This window comes from Cyprinodon variegatus, unplaced genomic scaffold (assembly GCF_000732505.1).
Source record: "Cyprinodon variegatus isolate N-32 unplaced genomic scaffold, C_variegatus-1.0 Scaffold587, whole genome shotgun sequence".
In the NCBI taxonomy this organism is placed as follows: domain Eukaryota; kingdom Metazoa; phylum Chordata; class Actinopteri; order Cyprinodontiformes; family Cyprinodontidae; genus Cyprinodon; species Cyprinodon variegatus.
The window spans coordinates 526,158-546,335 of record NW_015151040.1 but is presented as its reverse complement, the minus strand read 5'-3'; the positions used below and the strand labels follow the sequence as shown (position 1 = coordinate 546,335).

Sequence of the window (20,178 nt, the reverse complement as noted above, 5' to 3'; positions counted from 1 at the left end):
GAAATAAAAAGTTCTCTTGGAACAAAGATGTCTAAAATGTGTTAGTATTCACTGTGCAGTTCTTTTGCATTTGCACCCGTGTTGGAGCGCAGGCAAAATGAGAAAGAACATACTCTGGTCAGATCGTCTGGTCGAAATGATATTTTAAGGTAAACATGTAAAGCGAATGTCACAGACAGCTAACACTGAACATCAACACTGGTGTTAAAGCTTTAAAAGGTAGATCTCCAAAGTATTGGTCTATTGGGGCTGAAAATGCATGCCACAAATTTTAGGTTTTAATTGATAACATTTTATTCTATTTGACAACTAAGCACCACTTTGTACAGGTCTATTGAACAAAATCCTAACAAAATACAATAAAATGCGTGGTGCTAATCTGACAACATATGGAAAAGTTCCAAACTGTGTAAATCCTACAAGGCACTGCAGATTAAAGAGCTCCTCGTTTCAGTGGTTTGCTGCTTCTGAGGTTAGCATGGCTAAGAACATCTGCGTCTTTACTGTTCTGCAACATTAATTAGTCATTTAAAGTGTTTTAATTATCAGCATGCTCTGAGATGATTAAATTATGTCAATACTTTTGCATACTTACACAATAGGAAGGCCAAGCATTTTGCTTAAGGGTAAATTTGCTAGAAACATAATGTACATACCTACATTACTAATTAGTCTCATCATTTTATAATGAGGGAATCCAACATATGCTTCATGCTAACTTTCACTGGGTGCAGACAGCAGTGGTGAGTGGTTCAAGAGATGTAGAGAGGCAGAAAATGGGAGAACTAACAGGAACCATTACCAACCGCGTATTCTCTGTCCGTCCAATGACATAGAAGCAAGGCTCGCCTAGCTTGGAGTTGGTCATACATAGAGACAAACTGGAGAGCTCCACTGAGAGTCAAAGGGAAATCAGAGTGGACAGAAAGGAGTGTTTGAAAAGAGGAATAAAGGGGGAAACCAAAGCAGGGACCATGCACAAGGAGAAGGTAGTGTGGAAAGGTTAACAGCAGAAGAAGGTTTTAATGAAGCGGGAAGTGATGGATTAAAAAAAGGGAAACACCAGAGGAGTGGAAGAGAGAATGAAAAAGTGGAAAATATTTTAGTTAGAGTTATTCTGAAAAGAGAGACATTGAGAAAATTGCACCCAAAAGACACAGATATCACATACTGAAATATAAAAGTTTTCATATCATGGACCAAGCACACTTTATTTAGATACTTTTAACTTTAAAAAAAATAAAATGAAAAAACTCTGCTTTACCATAATCCGGCACATATCCGTTCCCCCTCTTGAGGACCAGATGGATTCGGTGGCCTCCTCGGCGGATCATCTCCACTGCTTGGCTGTGGGTCATCCCCGTCGTACTGTCTCCATTGATTTCCACAAGCTGGTCGCTCACCTGCAGTTACAGCATCACTTAAAATGTCACTCAGAGGAGCAAAACCAAAGGTAAGACGACATTTAATCCAGAATCACCTCATGGTGGCACTACATCACCAGATTCATCAAAAGTCCTCTTATTACAGTTCTTACACTGAAAAATGTTACCACAGGTATAATGTCTGTATTCAGCTATCCAATAACATGGAACAGTTTGCAACCTTTTTATTATAAACAGTAGTTTTGGAGGTTACATAGCATTTGATGTTTATTTATGACTATTATTTATTCTTTTGTCATGTTTAAAATTTTCTCAAGTGAATTTCTCCACTGTGAGATCAATAAAGTCTATTATCTCTTCTTACTTGCATCATTCCAATCTCACTCACCTTTAGCACCAGATATAATCAAGTGATATTAAGGGGAGAGAATTTAATAATCAGACCATTTTAAATATCTTCCCATTCTGAAAATTCTTTCAATATATTTTCCTATTATTATAGAAAATCCAGCATTAAAAAATAGATGATATTGGCGTGTTTAAATAAAAATAATTCAATGTTTAAAAACAAATTTCACTTTGTTTTACTAATTTTAATTCCTGGTAATTAAACACTTTTTGGGTCATTTTCCTGCTAAAAACCGATACATTTTTATTTAACATTTCCTGGTATTTTACATTTCATGATGCTTTCCTGTATAGAAAGATTCCATAGCCCTTGAAAGAGACACAGGCCCTCAGCATCACACAACCTCTATCATACTTAGGAGTGTTTCTCTTGTTTCAGCTCTCAAACTGTGAGCCTTTGTCATGGTTGAAGTTATTTTAAAACTCTAAGTTGTTGGATGATAGATACATTAGCTACAGTACTTTCTTTTTCATCATTTCTTCTAACATAAAGAACAAAAAGTTTCTGTAGGAAAAAAGAAAAATTGTCCTCTAATCAGTAATTTTTTTTATCATCACCCAGGAAAAAAAAGGCAAAGATTTTGTTATGTACTTAAAATATTCAATAAAAGCAAAATAAAAGCAAATATATATTTGATTAAGTTTATTCAATGAGAATTGTTAGAGGTGCATATAACTCTTTTTTCTCACTGAAGAAATTTACTCCAATGATGGATTTTTCCAAATCTATTAGCCCAAATTGTGCTGCTATTGCATAAGTCTTATTAACCATAAGACAGGGAATAAAAGCAGTAATGACGTGAATAATGCCAGGAATAACACTGACGTACCTGTATCTTTTGGCTCCGTGATGCGGGACCCCCCTCCATCAGTCCCAGGACATAGAGGCCCATATTGTACTCACTTCCCCCTCGGAGGCTGAAGCCAAAGCCTGAAGGGCCTCGATCTAAGTCCACACTGTAGTACCTAGAGTCACGCTGGGTGACAAAGGTAGAGAGAAAATGAAGGGAGCTCATCCTATCAATGGAAGTATAAAACTCATAGAGGTACTGTTTGCATTGCAAAAAAAATTAAATCTAAATAAGTCATCTTTTCTTAAAATAAGTGCATTTTTTCTTAAATTGAGTTGGTAAGTGAGACACTTTGCTAATGGAAGAAGACAATTTATGTTTAAAATAAGAAAAAAAAAATTGTATTGTCTTTTTTCAAGTGCACATTATCTGACTATCTTAATTTAAGAGTAAAAATACTCATTCCATTGAAAATAAAGGGTAAATACACTTAATTTAAAGTCGTCGTGAAGTCATATTTAAATGTCAAATCATTCTGGCTTAAAAATGTATATAAATGTACTCTTTATCAGATAATATTGTCACAAAATTTAGAAAATTTCTGTCTTTAAATCTGTGTTGTTTTTTTTTCATTATCTTATGCAGGCCAGTTAGTTATATGTCAGCTTGTACACCTGAATTCGGCCAATCAGATATCAATGGTCATCTGTCAATCAAATGTTTTTGGTCATAGCACTTTTCATTCATATGTCGCAGCTAATATACGCAACGGTGAAAATAAGAGTGATTTCCTTTCCCATTGAGTTCCGTCCCAGTGTTCACGTAGCCTCGTGAGTCCATCCTGATCTCCCGAGCTTTCAAGTTTTCACTCGCAGATTAGTCTGGAGACTCTCTATTGAAGAAAAGTTGGAGCCGTTCACCAAACGAACGTCCAATCAGCGTTGGCTTTGAGGCGGGTTGAGGTGTGACGCAACGAGAAGCGCGACAGTTCAGTCTAAAGAACATGGCGGCTTCAGCCGATGAAACTAGCGTTAGCGTGGCTATCGAGCAAGTTTTATCGGAATTACAGAGTATTTCTTCACTGAAAGAAGAGCAAAACACTGCTCTGGAGGCTTTTCTCAGAGGAAAAGATGTTTTTGCTCTTCTCCCGACTGGTTTCGGCAAGAGTAGCCTGGCTTGTGGTTGTGTTTTCGTCGTCGGTCTGTTAGTACGTCATATGCTTCGTTGATCTGATTGGTTTATTTGGCCCGTCTATCACCAACATAGGCCAATCAGCTAACCAGTATTTTCGCCCCTTCCCAAAATTACTTCAACGGAAGGTTTCCAGATGGATATGCGGAGAAAATCCATCTGGCGGAGTCAGATTAGTGTTCTCGGGGATGGACGTCTGTGTCTTCGGCAGGCGTAGAGCTAACAGAACTGGCAGCGTTGCGAGGCAAGGGCTCAAACATGTACGGCTGGAAGCCCTTACACCAAACCAAGCTTCTGCCGCCCTGGCGTCTTCAGACACAATAACTTTGTCCCCTCTTTTAAAAAATGTGTGATGGAGGAGACTCATTCACGACCTCCAACACAAAGCTTTCCTCCTCTTGCATGTTTCCTCTGTCCATAGCGTTCCTTGACAGTGTCGTTTCTAAGTCACCAATTTAGTGCTTCTTGGTTCCAATGGAACTTCCCATTCGGAACCTACTAGCACCAAGTTGCTAACTGGTTAGCAAGATGCTTCCGAGACACTGGCTACAACCAAACTTGCTTGCGAACCTTCCACCACAACATCCCTCTTGATAAACGACCAATCAAATTCTCTTTATTCACTCGTGTAAAATCGGGAAACACTCGGGAGAATTTGGATTTGCAACGGTTGGAACAGCTGCTTTCCAACGACTTTAAGACATTTTTACTAATTTCTAGAATGTTTTTGCAGAGTGGGGGATTCTAATAAAGGATTTGTCCTCACCTTTGGGCGTGACCTCTGACCCTTTCTGCTTCTGTGACCATGATCATGTTCGGCCGCCTCTATATTGTTGGAGGAATCTGAGAAGGATTAATATTTAGCTTAGATTACCTGAGAGGAAAGCTGTATTTCTTGGTATTATACGTGGGTCTCTATGTTTGTGTGTCTACTTACAGGCGCTGGGCCGGGGAACGATGGTAAGACGTAGAGTGTTTCCTGCTCTGCGAAGAATCTGAGCGAGCTCTCGATGAGGCACAGATACCACTGAGCGACCATCAACAGCCTCCAAACGATCTCCCGGCCTGATCTGGCCGCTCTTCGCAGCGGGACTGCCGCGTCTGACAGTGACGAAGCGGTGAGGAAGAAGGGAGGCAGCTGAATGGAGGACAGACCGAATGAGTGCAACTATCCTAAATACTCAGTCAAGTTTAATAATTTAAGCAGCAAAACCTTAAGTAGTGTGTAGTAGTTTTAATTACCTATTGCTTTCAGTGCAGGAAGATTTATTCCAGCAGTGCACATGCCTGATTTGCTAAAACAAGCAGTAATTAAGGTTTTTGGCTGGGTTTACCTTATAAATTACTTCAAATGGCAGCTTTTACTTTACAAGCAGCCTCTCTGTCTCCTTGAAACAGTTTCTCTCTGTTTTATATTCCATCTTTCTGCCCTACTGCACCTCACCTTTTTCTGGCACACCAGCAACATTTCTTCCCCATTTTTAATTCGTCTTTCACCTCAAGAGCAGAGTCATGACCAGAAACCTTCAAGCAATAATGTTCTGTCCTCAATCTGTCAGATGACAACAGATTTGGGATTGCAATGCTCTCAGTAATCTTCAAACTCCACTTTTCTACTAACTGCAAACTTGCAGGCTGTCTTCATTAGTATGCCACTCATGCATAAAACGTTCACTGCTACATTTTTGTAGTGTGTAGACAATTAAAGGGATAGTTCAGCACTCTTTGAAATGATGCTCTGTTTAAAGATTATAAGCAGATAGCATTTTATGTGCAGTGTGCAACACTTTTGGCATATCTATTTAATTTCAATCTGGATTAAATGAACCAGGAGGGTGAAGCTAACAGCTAGCAGGTGAGACCAAGACCTAGGTTGGCTTTCAGCATCTGGAACTGTTCCAGTATAAATCATTTCATGGCTATTTACTGGGGTGCATTTTATGAACACTCACCCGTCGTTAAGTTTAAATTAGAGGGTTATTTACAGAGAAGGTAATGATCGATTACATTGGTAATGGAGATTATCCCTGTGTGGAACATGCGTTTCTTGTCAGAGTAATTGTTTCATATAAAAATAAAGAGTTTAAGAATATCATGCATTAATGGAACCCTGTTTAAATTAATTGTAGAGTGCCTTATTCTGATGGGAAAGACGTTTTATATTCTGTTCCACCCATTTTGCACCTCCTCTAACAACCGTTTCCTGTCAAACTATCATTTCTAATCAAAATAATTGTTGGCCAAGGTTAAACGTAGTCATATGAAGCTCGGACTTTTTTCTAAGAGGATGGATGTCAGTTCTGATCAGGCCCCTCCAGGACTAGCTGTCACTTTTAGCCTTTATTATCACATATTCTGGGTTTAAATCTAAAGAGTTTCCATCTGCAGTTAAGTAACTGCTCTAATTAAAATTTATAACAAATCCATAGTTCTCTTAGTTTAAGAACATTTTAAAGATAAGTATATAGCTAATATAATAAGCTGTTACATTCATGCTGATTTTGCACAGTTTCTACCTTTGTCAGTTAAATAACATGCTGCTGTCATTTTGCACATCTTTGATGTTGCTGCTATTTTCAAATATCCATAACTGTAAAAATGTCCGTAGCTGGATATTTTAAATATTTATTCTCCAGGTGCACAGTTTATATTGTAAAAACACTTTACAGTACAGTATTTTATTTGTTTATCTTTTAACTCTCCACTTGTATGTTATTCTTATACATTTTTCTAAGGTCCATATTTGTATGACCATTTTTTCTATAATCTTTTTGTTGCTGTAACACCAGAATTTCCCCATTGTGGAAAAATAAAGGGATTTTCTATTCTATTCTATTTTATTCTATTCTATCCTAATATATGGAATTAGGAACAAATACACTAAAGCTAAAAGAGATTTGGTTTCATTGCAAAATATATACATTAGCAAGACTTAAGGTTGCATTTTGCATTTTTTTTTTCCAATAAGACCACTTTTATTGGCTTGAAAAACTTAAAATAATTTTCTTGATGAAATCTGAGCTTTTCTCTTAGAATCTGGATGTTTTTTTTTTTAACTCTTCTCTTTGGAGTTCAAATTGAAAGTGAGATAAAGCAGCTGAAGAACATCCCTGTCAATGTTATCAGCACTGTTCTACCTGCTGCACATAAAGTCACAGGCACCTATAGATAAGAGAAGATACTTTTGTCAGGTTATTTTATTTTATGACGTTCAAAAACTGACTTTTCCTCAAAGTCTGTCTATCAAAATATAAATTAATCCAATTAATAAACTCTTTGTTTCGCCATCAGATTGTGTGGTCACACTTCAGTTACTGTTTATCTGCACAAATCTTACTTTTTTTTCATATTCTGTTGTTTTATGTGCTGCTTAATATTTACTCAGCAGAAAATAAAATTTTCTTTTCTGTTTTTTGTGTTTTATTTTTCGTTTTGCCATTTCTCTCCTCAGATTCCCCAAGTATTTTGGTTCCATTTGGTTCCTGATTCTGTTTCTGTTTCCACTTTGCTATCTGGCCTTACCAGGTCCTAATCTGAGCCTAATTATCTTCACTCAATCTATAATAAATATTATATATATGAAACATTTAAAGTAGAAACCATAGATGCTAGCTTTAGCCTAGCAGTGAGATGACTCCATTGTAAAGACAGAGCATGGGTTTGATATTAAGTATAGAAACAAATACTAAAGGTCGGCCCCTTTGAGGTGATGAACTGTTTGGAAACTGCAGTGACATTTTAAAAATGTTTAACTTGTGATGGAGCAGCGTATTTTGAATTAAAATGCCAAGAAAAGGAAAAAGAAGAGAGACTGGCACATAAAAAATTTCTTTAGTGGATGAGCTAAGGGGAAATGATGACACGCTGTATGTTACTTCACTTTATTGTAAGATGATAATTAAAAAGCTCACATTTTACGTGATTCAATTTATTGCATTTATTTAGAATGACCTCTTGTTTATTTTGTTCTTTTTGTTTTTTAAGCATTATCTAAGATTTTTATTTTAAAAAAAAATGTTTAGTCAACGTCTCACCCTGTTTACCAGAGCTTTACTTTATTTTTACCCATTTGCATTATAAAATACAGTTCATTTTATTCCTGTTGCATCTGATTTTGAGGTTCTTTTCTGTCTCTTGTGTTTAGTTAATTATCTTTTCCATTCTTTTGGCTTCCCTTTTGTACTTTCCAATCATTCCACTTAACAGTTTTTCACCTCCGTCTTTAAATTCCTTTGTCTTTCACAGATACAGGTTAATAACTGCTATGACCAGTTTTTCCTTCCAGGAATCACCTTCTCCACCATTAAGCCTCACAGTTAAGTTTCTCTTCTGTCAGAGTCTTTTATCAGATTAAATTGTAGATATTCAGCTACAGTTATGTTTTTTTTCTTTGTTAATTTCACTATAAAATGAAAATTAAATTCCCGTAGCAAACATTACGTTAACATGATCATATACACCTCTTTTTAAAAATGAAAAACCATGCATTTAGAAACCTTTTCCTTCACCTTATGCAAGAAACATTCTCAGCAATCTTCCCCTTCCAGCATCTGCACTGCTCCCACTTACTGAGCTGCAATACTTTCAGCCCAATAATTTTGATAAATTAAACATGTTTTAGAAAGAGGTCAGGGATAATATCCAACTGAGTGGGTTGTTTCGATTTACTAGTTTTAAAGTGAACTACAGAAGTGGCACTATGTTAGCTTATGATCTAATCATTTCATATCCTCAGTATGATGAGATTGCTCAGATTTAATCTAATCGCTGATCAGTGTAAGAGGTTGATGAGGAAAAACACTGAGCAGCCGAGAATCAAATGTTCTCCCAATAATCTCCTTGAGCAGCTCAAAAAGCTCCTTATAGTTTTTAGCTGGACGATGTTCCTCTGCTCAGATGTGGATTTTCTGGTCTTTTTTGAAGTAGTTACCTCCCCAATAGTACCCACCCCCATCCCTGCATTAATAGCAGACTGCATTTTAGTGACAGCTGGACCCTCCAGAGTCCTGCCTGGAGCCTTACGTAACCTAGAATAAAGATTTTTACCACTCTCATTTAAGGCAAAATAAAAAAAAACCTTTATAGCTGTCAGGACAGAAATAGCATGTCTGAATATACTTTAAAATGCTGGTTAACAGATTAGGCCTACAAAGACAGGGTGAACAATATGCCAAATGAGATGAAGTGCATGTCAGACAGGGATGATGATTCAGTTAAAAGGCAGCTCGGAGCCCAGAAACATCTCCAATCAGGGTGTAATCTGGGTGACCCAGGCAGAAACGGCAATCAGGTCAGATCAAAGCCAAGGCAGCTTTGGACATAGTCTTCTTAACATGCATAATACATCAACAAACAGATGAATAAACGCACACGGCACTATTGTGCAGACACATATGCCCAGTGACTCACTCGCCGGGAGACTGGGACAAACACACTTAGTCACAGATGTAGAATATCTGGAACACTCACATGCACACAGCTGCATGCAAATTCACAGGTTTTTTTTTTTTATATTATATTTTTTTTAATTCTGTGGGGTATTTCCTCACTTGACTCTCCTAGTTCTCCTATATAGATAAATCCCACTGTGGTACATCCTGCAGTCAGCCTCTGACATGATGCACCGATAACCATTGATGAAAGGTAACAGCCCCCCCGTCCTGTCATCATAAAGTCCCCCCTCTGCAGCCCAGATGAAGCTGCAGACGTCAAGCTTAGGCAGTTTCTTCAGAACAAATATGACCCCAGAAAGTACTGCTAAATCCACTGCATATCTCTTTCTTGCAGCTCTCTCTAAGGCTCATGCAAAAGTCCCATCTATAAATCCCTGCATCATTCATTTAAACAGAGCGGCAACATTAACAGCATCAGGCATTGAGAACATTTGAACAACTTTCACACAGCTGGTGCACAGGACAGAGCAAACTTCAGAACATGCAAACATGAAGTTAAAAGCAGTGCAAGTTTGAATAATTACGTTTAGACTCCTTCACAGTTTTCAAAGCGGACTGTAGTCTCTCCAGCATGGCTCTCTGATTAGCTAATGCAACAAAAAGGAAACAAAATAAATAAAAAACAACAAAAGAATCCTATATTCCAGGTCTAGCAGCTTAGAAGCTCAGAGATTCACTTGCAACAGGAGCTAAAACACAGACTGGCAGTCCCCCCTCTGTTGCTCCGCAGCGAGGGAAATGTTTGGCGTAGCATTTCCCTTGAGCATTCACAGGGTGGTGGAGAGAGCAGGGAGGTAAGAGGGAGGGGGAGAGAGGGAGAGTTTTAATCTTCTGAAAAACCAGACTGGACGCTTTTACTGCAGAGTGAAAAGGGGGGTAAGAGATGGAGAGTGGGCGGGAGCTCAAGAGAAGCACGGAGGCGAGCGAGAGAAAGATGGGACATAAGAAAAAAGAGAGAGAAAGGGACAGAGGGGACCAATTGACAGGATAAGACGACATGGAGGTTTATCTGCATGAAAACATGTATGCATTGATGTTAGGCCATACAGCAGCTTTATCTGCATCCTGGTGGTAACCTCTCCAAGTGAAGAGGAGAGGAAAAGAGAAGGCTTCTGCCTAATGGGGATGCTGCGTTTCACCTGCAGTGGAGGCACTAAACACAGTACTGAAAGGTGATGAGGGCAGTACTCTTTCCAGGCAGAACAGAAACCAACCTCATTGCTCAAAAAAAGTGATTCCACAGGACACAGTTAGAATAACATGGGATTAAAAGTTCACAGGAAGTTTCTATCCCAACAGGACGCCTAATTTTTGGGTGCCTCTAATTTTGCTAATCAGACAATATCACCTGACTAATTTATATCCCTGGAACCACTTCATATTATATTACCTCGGAGTCACAATCTTAATTGCATTTTATAAGAATGAAAGTCTGTACAAAGCAATTTGTGACTCTGAGGTGGAAGTGTCCATAAAAATCTGTAAAGTATGATGTTCCTGTCAATTGAGAAGCCCTTAGTTAACACTTTGTGTAATCACTTTTTACTGCAATTGCAGCTACAGTGTAGCTCTGTCAGCTTTAGCACATGTGCCAATGGAACGTATCTCAATATTATCATTGATAAAAAGCTCAGTTACATTTGATATAAAGTGTTTAGGGTTGCTGTCCAATTGGAATATGTACCATCTTTAAAGCTTCCAAAAGGCAAATGTAAAATGTTTTTTTTTTTTTTTTACAATTTTGGTAGAATTGCTGCTCAAAGTCGGTTGCTCTGTCAGTTACAGGCATGTTTTAGATTCTCTACACTCCAGTTAATGATTAATCGATTACTAAATTAGATTATGATTATTTCAATAATCGATTAACCGCAATTATTTCATCACGATGAATTGTTTCAGCCCTGTTTGAAACCTAACTGACCTCTGCTTGAATTGCTACTGCTTGAATTCACGACATTTTGCAATGAATAGAAAAAAAACGTAAGATAAGACAATAGCAAATTGTCTAATCCCTTTTGCGTTAGCAGGGGCAGATGGCAGAAGATGGACAAAGTAACCAGAGGAAGCATGCTGTCAGGAAAACACACAATTAAAACTGGTCTGATATCGTGACGAAACTGAATTCTTTAATCGGGCTTTTTGGAGACCAACCACTTCCAAGCTGTCCAAACTTTAAGACAGTCCTTCTCTCTCTCATAAAAAACCTCTTTTAACTCAAAAGTACCAGACAAAGGAGGTAATTACTGAAGAGACAAGATAAAGAAGTACTCTGAACTCCTGGAGCCAGGGGATTTGTGAAACACAGTAGACCAGTCTAAAAACACTATTAAAAAAACAGTGTAAATATCTTTAAATTTCAAGTAAAGCTCTTTAAAATGCAAGTTAAACCAAGGCGGATAAATGCACCAGAAAGTGGAAATGATGCACTGTGACTCATTCAGTGGCTTCTAGCCATGCAAGCCGCTTTTAATGTTCAATTACCTAATGGTGCTTCTTTCCACAAGGGCATCCAAAAAAAATCTATTTCTTTGGGCAGGTAACCAAATGCCTGTGATGGACCCAATAGATCAGCTACTTCTACTAAAATATCGTCAAATTCTATTTTCAATACACTAGTATTTTAGAACATTTATGTGAGTAAAGTAAGTTTTTACCTCTTCCATTCACCAAGTCCTGAGAGGCAATCACAAACCCAAACCCCTCCCCTGGCTTTCTCTTCAGTTCCACTTCGATCCCTCTGAAACGACGTGTTCGTTCACCCTTTCGCTTCTCCAGACTTGCTTCAGGCACAGAAACACCTCCACCAGCCTCATCTTCCAGGCCAATGTCTATCCAGTCTTTGGGCTCCATGGTCAGGGTCACTGGAATTGACTCCAAAAAACTGGTGCTTTGGATCAAAGCGGAACTTGTGAGGCGCGGAGAAGAAGGGTTGCTTGTGGAGGTGCGGGGCACAGGCAAGGCCTCCGGGAGCAAAGACGTATTGTCCAAGTCAACAGGAGGAGGAGGAGGATGTAGCAGAGGTGGAGGAAGTCTCCGAACAGAGGCCGGAGAAACAGAGTTATAGATGCCTGACAAGAACAAAGGAATGAAAGTAATCCATCCACTGAGTATTAATGTTATGAAATTGCTGACTCTAAGGATGCTTAAATATCTTACCTCCTCTGTAAACCAGCAGAATAACCTCTCCCTGTTTTGTGTGTTCCTGTAGGATTGTTTGTATCTGTAAAAAAAAAGGAAAGGTTTAAGCAATTTCTGGATTATTCCACAAAAAAAGTTAAAAACAATCAATTTGACTTTGTTTCCAAGTTTGAAGACGTTTCGATTCCCATCCAAGAAGCTTTTTCAATTCAAAATGTCAGGAATAGCGTTGAGTTCGAGGTTTTATACAGTAGCCCAACAAAGCCTTGTTTTTGTTTTGAAAACATGCAAACTGAAACAGATGAATGGGTCCACCCCTTTGGAATGGCGGTTGTTTGGCTTCTTTTGTTAGCCTGCAATGCCCCATACCATTTTAAAAGCCAATTTATGCTTCTGACGCATAGCCTCGGCAACTGTCAAATCTGTCTCTGTGCTTGACCACGCCCTCCGCACAGAGGCTCTGCAACTGTTGTCGCAAACCTAAAAAAAATCCTGACTACATGTTGGACGGTCGCAAACCCGTACAGACCTCGAGCAGAAGTGCGCAGACAAAAAGCAGCTGTGATTGGTCCTTGGTATGCCTTTCCGGCTGTCTGTGTGGTCGTCCTTCTCGATTCGGTGCCGGGGCGCGCCATTTTTAAAAACCGAGGAGTAATAACAACAAAGGATAACCACGACGAAAGGTTGATCGAGGAGGTTCGGAAGTACAACCACTTGTACAATGCCTCAGACATGTTGTTTTGGAAACTAAACATTCCCGCTGGCCCCACCGAAGAAGTTCTCGTGACAAACGCAGAAGTTCTCGAGAGTTCTCGAATAGGCTCCCCCTAGTGCTTTGGCGGGAAACCGCTGTATGTCCCTAGGAATTCAAGACCGACAGTGCAGAAGCATACCAGCAAAACTGGTTCGCGACCAGACCCAAGTGACATTTGATGTGTGTGGTTACAGAAGTATAATCCGCCCTTAAGTGTCTGAAAGGTCTGTCATTCAAGGGAATAGTTGGCCTGGCTGAATAGGCCAGGCCAACTATTCCCTTCAAATTTCAAACTTGGAAACAAAGTCCAGTGGATTGTTATAATTTTCTTCTTTTGGAATAACTATGACCTGGATGACTGACAATCTTCACCTGCCTAACTTCTGGATTAATTTTAGTTAAGTTGCAAACTGTCTTGGACCAAGATATGAAAACTGAAACATATTGTTAGCTCAGGTTTTAAGAGTTAAAATAATCTGTTTCTTTATTACCTGCAAAGGTGTGAGACTCTGGACATCAGCTCCATTGATCTTGACAACAGCATCTCCCGGTTGTAAGGAGTTACACTGCTTTCTATCCCAGACTCGCTCCACTACAGTCAACCTGCCACCAGAGCCACCAGCTTTCAGGCTGAAACCAAGGCCCTGGTCTCCTGCAGTCTGTGCCAAGGCCACTGGAACAACTTCCCCTCCACTGAATCCCCCAAACCCACTACCCACACTTAAAGCACCAGGAGAGGAAACGTTGGTGGGGCTGGCAGTGGGGCTGGTGTTGCCATGAAAACCATTGACAATGTGATGGTGAGGGCTTTCTCTTGTGGGAGGTGGTCTGAGATGGGAAGTCTGTGGTCTAAAAAGTTGGGAATGAGCGCTGCGTTGACCACCTGGGGAAGAGGAGGGTCTTCTTGGAGACTCTGGGAGTGGCAGCCGGGTCCCTGGCATTGTGCATGTTGACAGGTCACTTTCAGATGACTTTGAATTACCATAACGTAAATGGTGTTGTGGTGTTGAAAGGGAGTTGTTGTTGTGATTTCGGATCATTGACGCCCTGATGGAAAAGTGAAGTACGTAAAGACAACACTGAACTAATGTCTTCAACTGATAACGTGAAGTATAAGTTTTACCTGTGTGAACCAACTGCGGACACAACCTCACTGTCGCTCTGACTGGCCAGTGTCGGGTCCAGCGACTGCAACCTGGCGAAACCCCTGTGCGACCGAGGCAGCCGAACTGGGGAGAACGGTGCTACATTGCTCATGTTAGAGCCTCTGTATGGTGGAGGCAGTCTAGAAGCATAAGATGTGGCATTTCCATTGGCATCAAGAGTCACGCCATGTTCCACGTAGCCTCTGTCGCTGTGGAAACCATTAAAATGTTGACTCTGTGGTGAAGGTGTTGAAAGACGAGGTAGCTGGTGCAGAGGTTGTGGCTGGGTAGTTGTAGGTGCTACATTGTGATCCTCACTGTCCAGGGATCTTGGTGAGGAATGCTTGGGACGACCGTCGGGGTTGTAGAGCATCGGATACCCCCTTCTTACCTCTATGTCTATGCTATGGCCCACAGGCACTGCTTTGAGCATCTCTACAGCCTCTTTATGAGACATTCCCAACACACACGTATCGTTGATGTACACCAGTATGTCCGCTAACAAAGCCAAAATAAAACAGAGAAATGAATATTAATATTTAAAAAACATTTTGTTTTTATTTTTTATATATTTTGGGAAATTGTGCTAGCAAAATTTCATCAATACCATTGAAACAATGGTCTGTTTCTACTGAACTGTTTAATAGACTTCCGACCAGCTTGTCTTCTAGAACAGCGGTCCCCAACCACCGGGCCGCGGACCGGTACCGGTCCGTCTGTCATTTGGTACCGGAGTGTATTCTCTCCCAATTACATCAGTCGGTGCATCTGTGGCTCTTGACACAGGTTAATTCAGTTCAAGACTCATCCTATCTATAACATCCTATCTTTGTGAAGCGGGATTTTCTGGGGTTACAGCGACCAAAACAAAGCTACGGAGCAGACTGGACATCAGGTGCACACTTCGTGTGTCATTGTCTCCGATTACGCCTAGATGGGACCGGCTTGTTGTTTAATTTTTATGCTTTTTGTATTTGATTTTATGCCAGTCATTTGATTTTATGCCAGTCCGCCCGGCTGGTCTGTGGAAATGTTGTCTGACATATAGCGGTCCGTGGTGCAAAAAAGGTTGGGGACCGCTGTTCTAGAAGACGGTAAACAAGTTGTTTATGCAATGCAAGAGGAAATGAAATGCCACTTAATCTAGTGTGGATGTCAAAAATAAACCACGAGAACCACCCTGAACATTTCAAGCTTAAGTCCTAAGTCAAGATATTTTACTTCCTGAATTCACCACTGGTCACATTTGGAACCATAGCATTAAAACTAAACCACCTGCTCGCAAAGACTTATTTGTGTTTAATATTGAATTTAGTTCCAGGTTATGGTAGAACAGATATTTGTCCATGTCTCTATGTGTTTGCTTTTAAAATTCAGTCTGTGTTTCTGTGAGCTTGTGAACTAATCCAGAAAAGTAATCTGCCTAAAGCAGCCTATTTAACAGATATGAACTATCAGCCCCTGCAGAAACAGCCTGTGCATTAGGTTCCAAGGGTGGTAATAGCTGCCTGTGAGAGAATTTGCGTGACTGTCTGTAAATAGGATGTGCATCACTATATCTGCAAATGTTATGATAGCAAGATTAAGCAGTGTTAGTCACAAGGATTAAGGGATTTTTATCCTCACCAGTGGTTTTCAAACTCTGTCCTCGGGACCCACGTCCTGCATGTTTAAGATATAACTCTGCTTCAGCATACCTTGAATATTAAATGATTACATTTTTTCCTCCTCAGCAGCCACCAAAGGATGCAGAGGCCTTCTAATATGTGGAGATGGTAAAATAAATACCTAAAACATGCAGGGTTATTGGTCCTGAGGATGGAGTTGGAAAACCACTGATATAAAAAAAAATGTGGAGCTACAGGTGTGCAAATGTGTTTAAAACACATTGTTGTTTCAAATAGAGCTAAACATTTAAAAGGTGCAGTCTGCAGATATTCCTATTCAGTAGCTTTCACAAACATTATGATTATTAAATGCTTTAGGTGCTTCCAGTGTAAAAACACTCTTCAGAATGGATAGTGCTACTGTGTAAAGAAAATGTAAAGCCATGTTCATAATCAGGTGTTATAAAAGAAGAAGCACAGAGATCTAAAAGGCTAATAAAAAGAAACTGTATTTTTTACAACATATCAAGACTGGTCTGTACTTTGTGCAGGTAGCAAAAGACTGAAACAGCAAGACAACAAAGATGTTCTGGTTTACACTTTTTGGCCCTCTATCTCTGACTGTAATGACTTACATTTACTCAAATAACTGCTTTCTGCAAATCTCAGGGCTAAGTACAGCTCGATATCTTGTAAAAGAATCACATTAATGTAAACATCCTATCTGTGCTAATTGAGTATGTATAAATTGAACTTTTTTTCTTTTTTTTACCTGTCTTAAGAGTGGAAGGACCACTTGCTGTCACACTGTAGACTTGCAAAAACTCTCTTGGCCTGCTGCCTCCAACTATGTTGAAACCAAAGCCTCTGGAGCCTTTGATCAAGTGTGCATGGATAGGGAAACCCCTCAGGTCCTCAGGCTGGTCCGTGAACCCTGGTGACCACCAGTGCAAGGAGAGAAAAGCACACAGAGGTGATGATAGAGACGTCAGGATAAGAACTTGTCACTAGACCGAAAAAAGAAAGTGGAAACAGTCCAAGGTTTTTATACACAGCCTAGTGCTCAGAATTGGTAAGTTTCCCTTCATCACTGTGAACCAATCCACCAGATGGCTTTTAACAAAATGCTACACAACCCAAAGCATATTGCGGAGAGATTGCTTTAAAAGCAGAGTCCATTACTGAGTATCTGCTAAGTTAAATCATAATCCATATGCTTGACCAAGCTCTGCAGAGATTTTCAGGTCACTTTTTTACTTACTTTCATATGTTACAGTGTATCAGCAAAGCTATAAACTGCAGTTTGGATTGTGCATAATTCCCAGGTTCCCCTCTTATATGAAAGCATGTGTGTGTTCTAATTTCAGACATGCATGATATTACGACATATTAAAGCAGAATTCACCCAAATCACCCTGACGTTCAGATGTCAATGTTCAAAACGTATGCAATATTGCCTTCTGCTGGTTAAAAATTGACACTACACTAAAAAAATGTGAGCAAAGCGATGCAACTGGAGTATTTTTCCTGTCCATGTTCCTGTGATCACAGATAGACATCCTAAATGGCCTTTTTTTTTTTTTTTTTCAAAAAGCAGATTACGATGCCCATCACATGTTCTCCCCATGTTGACCCTGCCAGCCTGTGCAGCAGGTCTGGCCCATCTCCAGCAGCTCAGAGCTTTCGGCGTTAATCACTTACATGCCTCTGTTAACCCAAAAGCTCATTCTATCTCGTTCAATCTCATTTGACTCAAACAAGCCTGTGACTTCCGAGCATGATAAATTTGCAGCTTAATTTAGCATGTTTAACTGTTAAATATGTCACTTGGATGCTGGTAATTGTGAGTGAGAGAGAGACAAAGAAAAAAAAGGAGAGACAGGAAAGAGAAACAAAGACGCTCACATTCATTTTTGTAGTTCATCTCTCTGCTTGAGGCATGAGGGCCCAGCCAGCTGGTCCTCCTAGGGCTGCGCCTTGGATGGATAAAGAGGCAGAGGATCAGCCACAGTTTTAAGTACATTTAAAATACTGAAACATAAAAAAAATGTAATTTTTCTTTCAAATTGAAAGGAAAAAATGTTTGGGGGATACACTCTGGAAAGGTTACAGTCACTTATTAGCAGATTAGTAGAGTACCCAAAATTGCACTCAAGTAAGAGTAGTACTAATTTAACATCTTTATACTAAAGTAAAAGTAAAAAGTAGTCATCCAAAAAATTACTCAAATAAAAGTAAAAAAGGATTTTAGTATAGAGGCTACTTGAGTACTGAGTAATTGTTGTATACTAACATTAGATTTAATGTTTGGAAATTATGATGGCCAACAAGTTCAGGTATTTTAGATTGAAATGCCTAAAGAATACAAATACATGTAATGAATATAACAGAACCAATTCATGCAGAAGAAATACTATTACCAGTTCTTTTGAAACATAAAACGAATTTCCGCTGTTAATATCTGTTTACTGTATGTTTACCTGATTTTGGAATGGATCAAATTACTCAGAGGACATCTGACTACATTCTGTGGTAGTCAGATTTTACTTAAGTGGGAATATTTACAGGAATAATACTAAAGGAAAAGTAAGACGTACAGCACAGTAAACCTACTTTTTTTTTTTTTTGAACAAAGACTTTATTTTATCAGATCAATATTCAAAATCAATGATTCATACAATAGGCCAGAAACAAAAATTTCCAATACAACCATACAAAAAATTGGGTAACAACAACCAAACAAGTTGGCGAGCTGAAGATCCATGTTTTTTTTTTCCTTTTTCTTTTTCTTCTTTATTATTATTATCATATATTTTTTTAATTTTTTTATTATTATTATTATATTTTCTTGGAGGATGAGACAAAGGAAAGATCTTTCTCGAGTGACTTTTATTTTTATCATAACAGAGATATATGTTAAGTATGCAGTAAACCTATTTTTAACGGTAAATGTTTTTTTTTTTTTATTGTTACTCAAGTAAATATAACTGAGTAAATGTAACTAATTACTACCCACCTCTTCTTATTAGTCAACATGGAGAAACACACAAATTGGACTTACTATGCTTTTTTTAGTACTATATGCACTCTTTTTATATTGTCTGTCATATTTTTATCTGTAATGGCATCTTGCTTAAACTCTTTGCACTCTATTAGAATTAATGGAACCATAATTTCCCTGAATGAGTAATCCCAAGGGATTAATAAAGTTGAGTCTAAGTCTAGTCAGGCCAGTTAACCAATATTCATTGGGCTGTGAAGGAAAGCTGGAGTACCCAGAGAGAACTAGTGTACGCAAAGGGAGAATCTCCCAAATTCATTACAAAAAGACCCCTGGCATTTAAAACCAGGATCTGCTAGATGCAAGAGAAAGTGGCTTCTAACTGTGCCACAAGGCAACTATTTATGTAAACAGATCATTACTTTTCCATCAAAATAATTGTGTATCTTGAATTTTGCTTTCAATAAATCACTTTCTTAATACATGACTCAAAAATTATATAATAGGAGGTGAACCGAGATGGTGATGAGTAAAAGCAGATAAATATTTTGTGCAGTAAGACTTAATGGTTGCTTTAAAATGTTTTCATCTCCTTCTATGACTTTTGTGGATTTTATCCAAGTTGAATGTCCTTTAAAATGATTTGGATGACTTTCAAAGGAGAGAAACAGAACTAGTCTGCTCCACGTTTCTCTCAGATGACCAAGCTCCTCACTCTACCTCTCAGGCTCAGACCCATTCCAGAAAATCTTATTATTGCAATGATTTTCATATTTGCTCTTATCATTATTTTCAGTGGAATTACCGACTAACTAATCATTCAATGCAGATCATCTTTTATGGTTTTACTGCAGATATTGGTGGGAAATTGAGAAAGAAAACGATTATCCTTAAATCTTCACGAACACAATTTCTTCCTTCCTAGACATCTAAATACCATCTTAGATAATGTCAACTCTTTATACACTTCAAACACAAGATATAATTGTTTAAATAATATTATTATAATTATTATGTTATTCTTATTCATTTTTATAAGGTCCACATTTGTGTGACTATTTTACCTATAATCTTTTTGCTGCTGTAACACCAGAATTTCCCCATTGTGTATGGAGGATAAAAAGTGCCAAAATTAAATAAATAAATACAGCATTAAATAAATAATTAAATGTGTCAATAATTAAATAAATGTGGAATTAAATAAATAAATGTGTCATTCATTAATTAAAACCACATCACTAATATAAAGTGCCACAATTAAATAAATAAATACAGCGATAAACAATTAATTAAATGTGTAATTCA

General features: G+C 38.6%; 1 protein-coding gene across 3 annotated transcripts in view; it reads right to left on the bottom strand.

The window, feature by feature from the left end:
• LOC107095940 (membrane-associated guanylate kinase, WW and PDZ domain-containing protein 3-like) overlaps window positions 1-20,178 on the bottom strand; it is an 83,743-nt gene that overhangs the window by 3,773 nt on the left and 59,792 nt on the right. For all 3 annotated transcript variants that reach the window (XM_015392331.1, XM_015392329.1, XM_015392330.1), the window contains 11 exons: window positions 17,778-17,848; window positions 16,645-16,806; window positions 14,244-14,763; window positions 13,612-14,167; window positions 12,385-12,448; window positions 11,883-12,296; window positions 9,753-9,815; window positions 4,713-4,913; window positions 4,542-4,618; window positions 2,624-2,770; window positions 1,265-1,403 (listed from right to left, as the gene is read on the bottom strand). In XM_015392331.1, coding sequence (XP_015247817.1) covers window positions 1,265-1,403; window positions 2,624-2,770; window positions 4,542-4,618; window positions 4,713-4,913; window positions 9,753-9,815; window positions 11,883-12,296; window positions 12,385-12,448; window positions 13,612-14,167; window positions 14,244-14,763; window positions 16,645-16,806; window positions 17,778-17,848 — 2,414 coding nt within the window. The remainder of the gene's footprint in view (window positions 1-1,264; window positions 1,404-2,623; window positions 2,771-4,541; window positions 4,619-4,712; window positions 4,914-9,752; window positions 9,816-11,882; window positions 12,297-12,384; window positions 12,449-13,611; window positions 14,168-14,243; window positions 14,764-16,644; window positions 16,807-17,777; window positions 17,849-20,178) is intronic.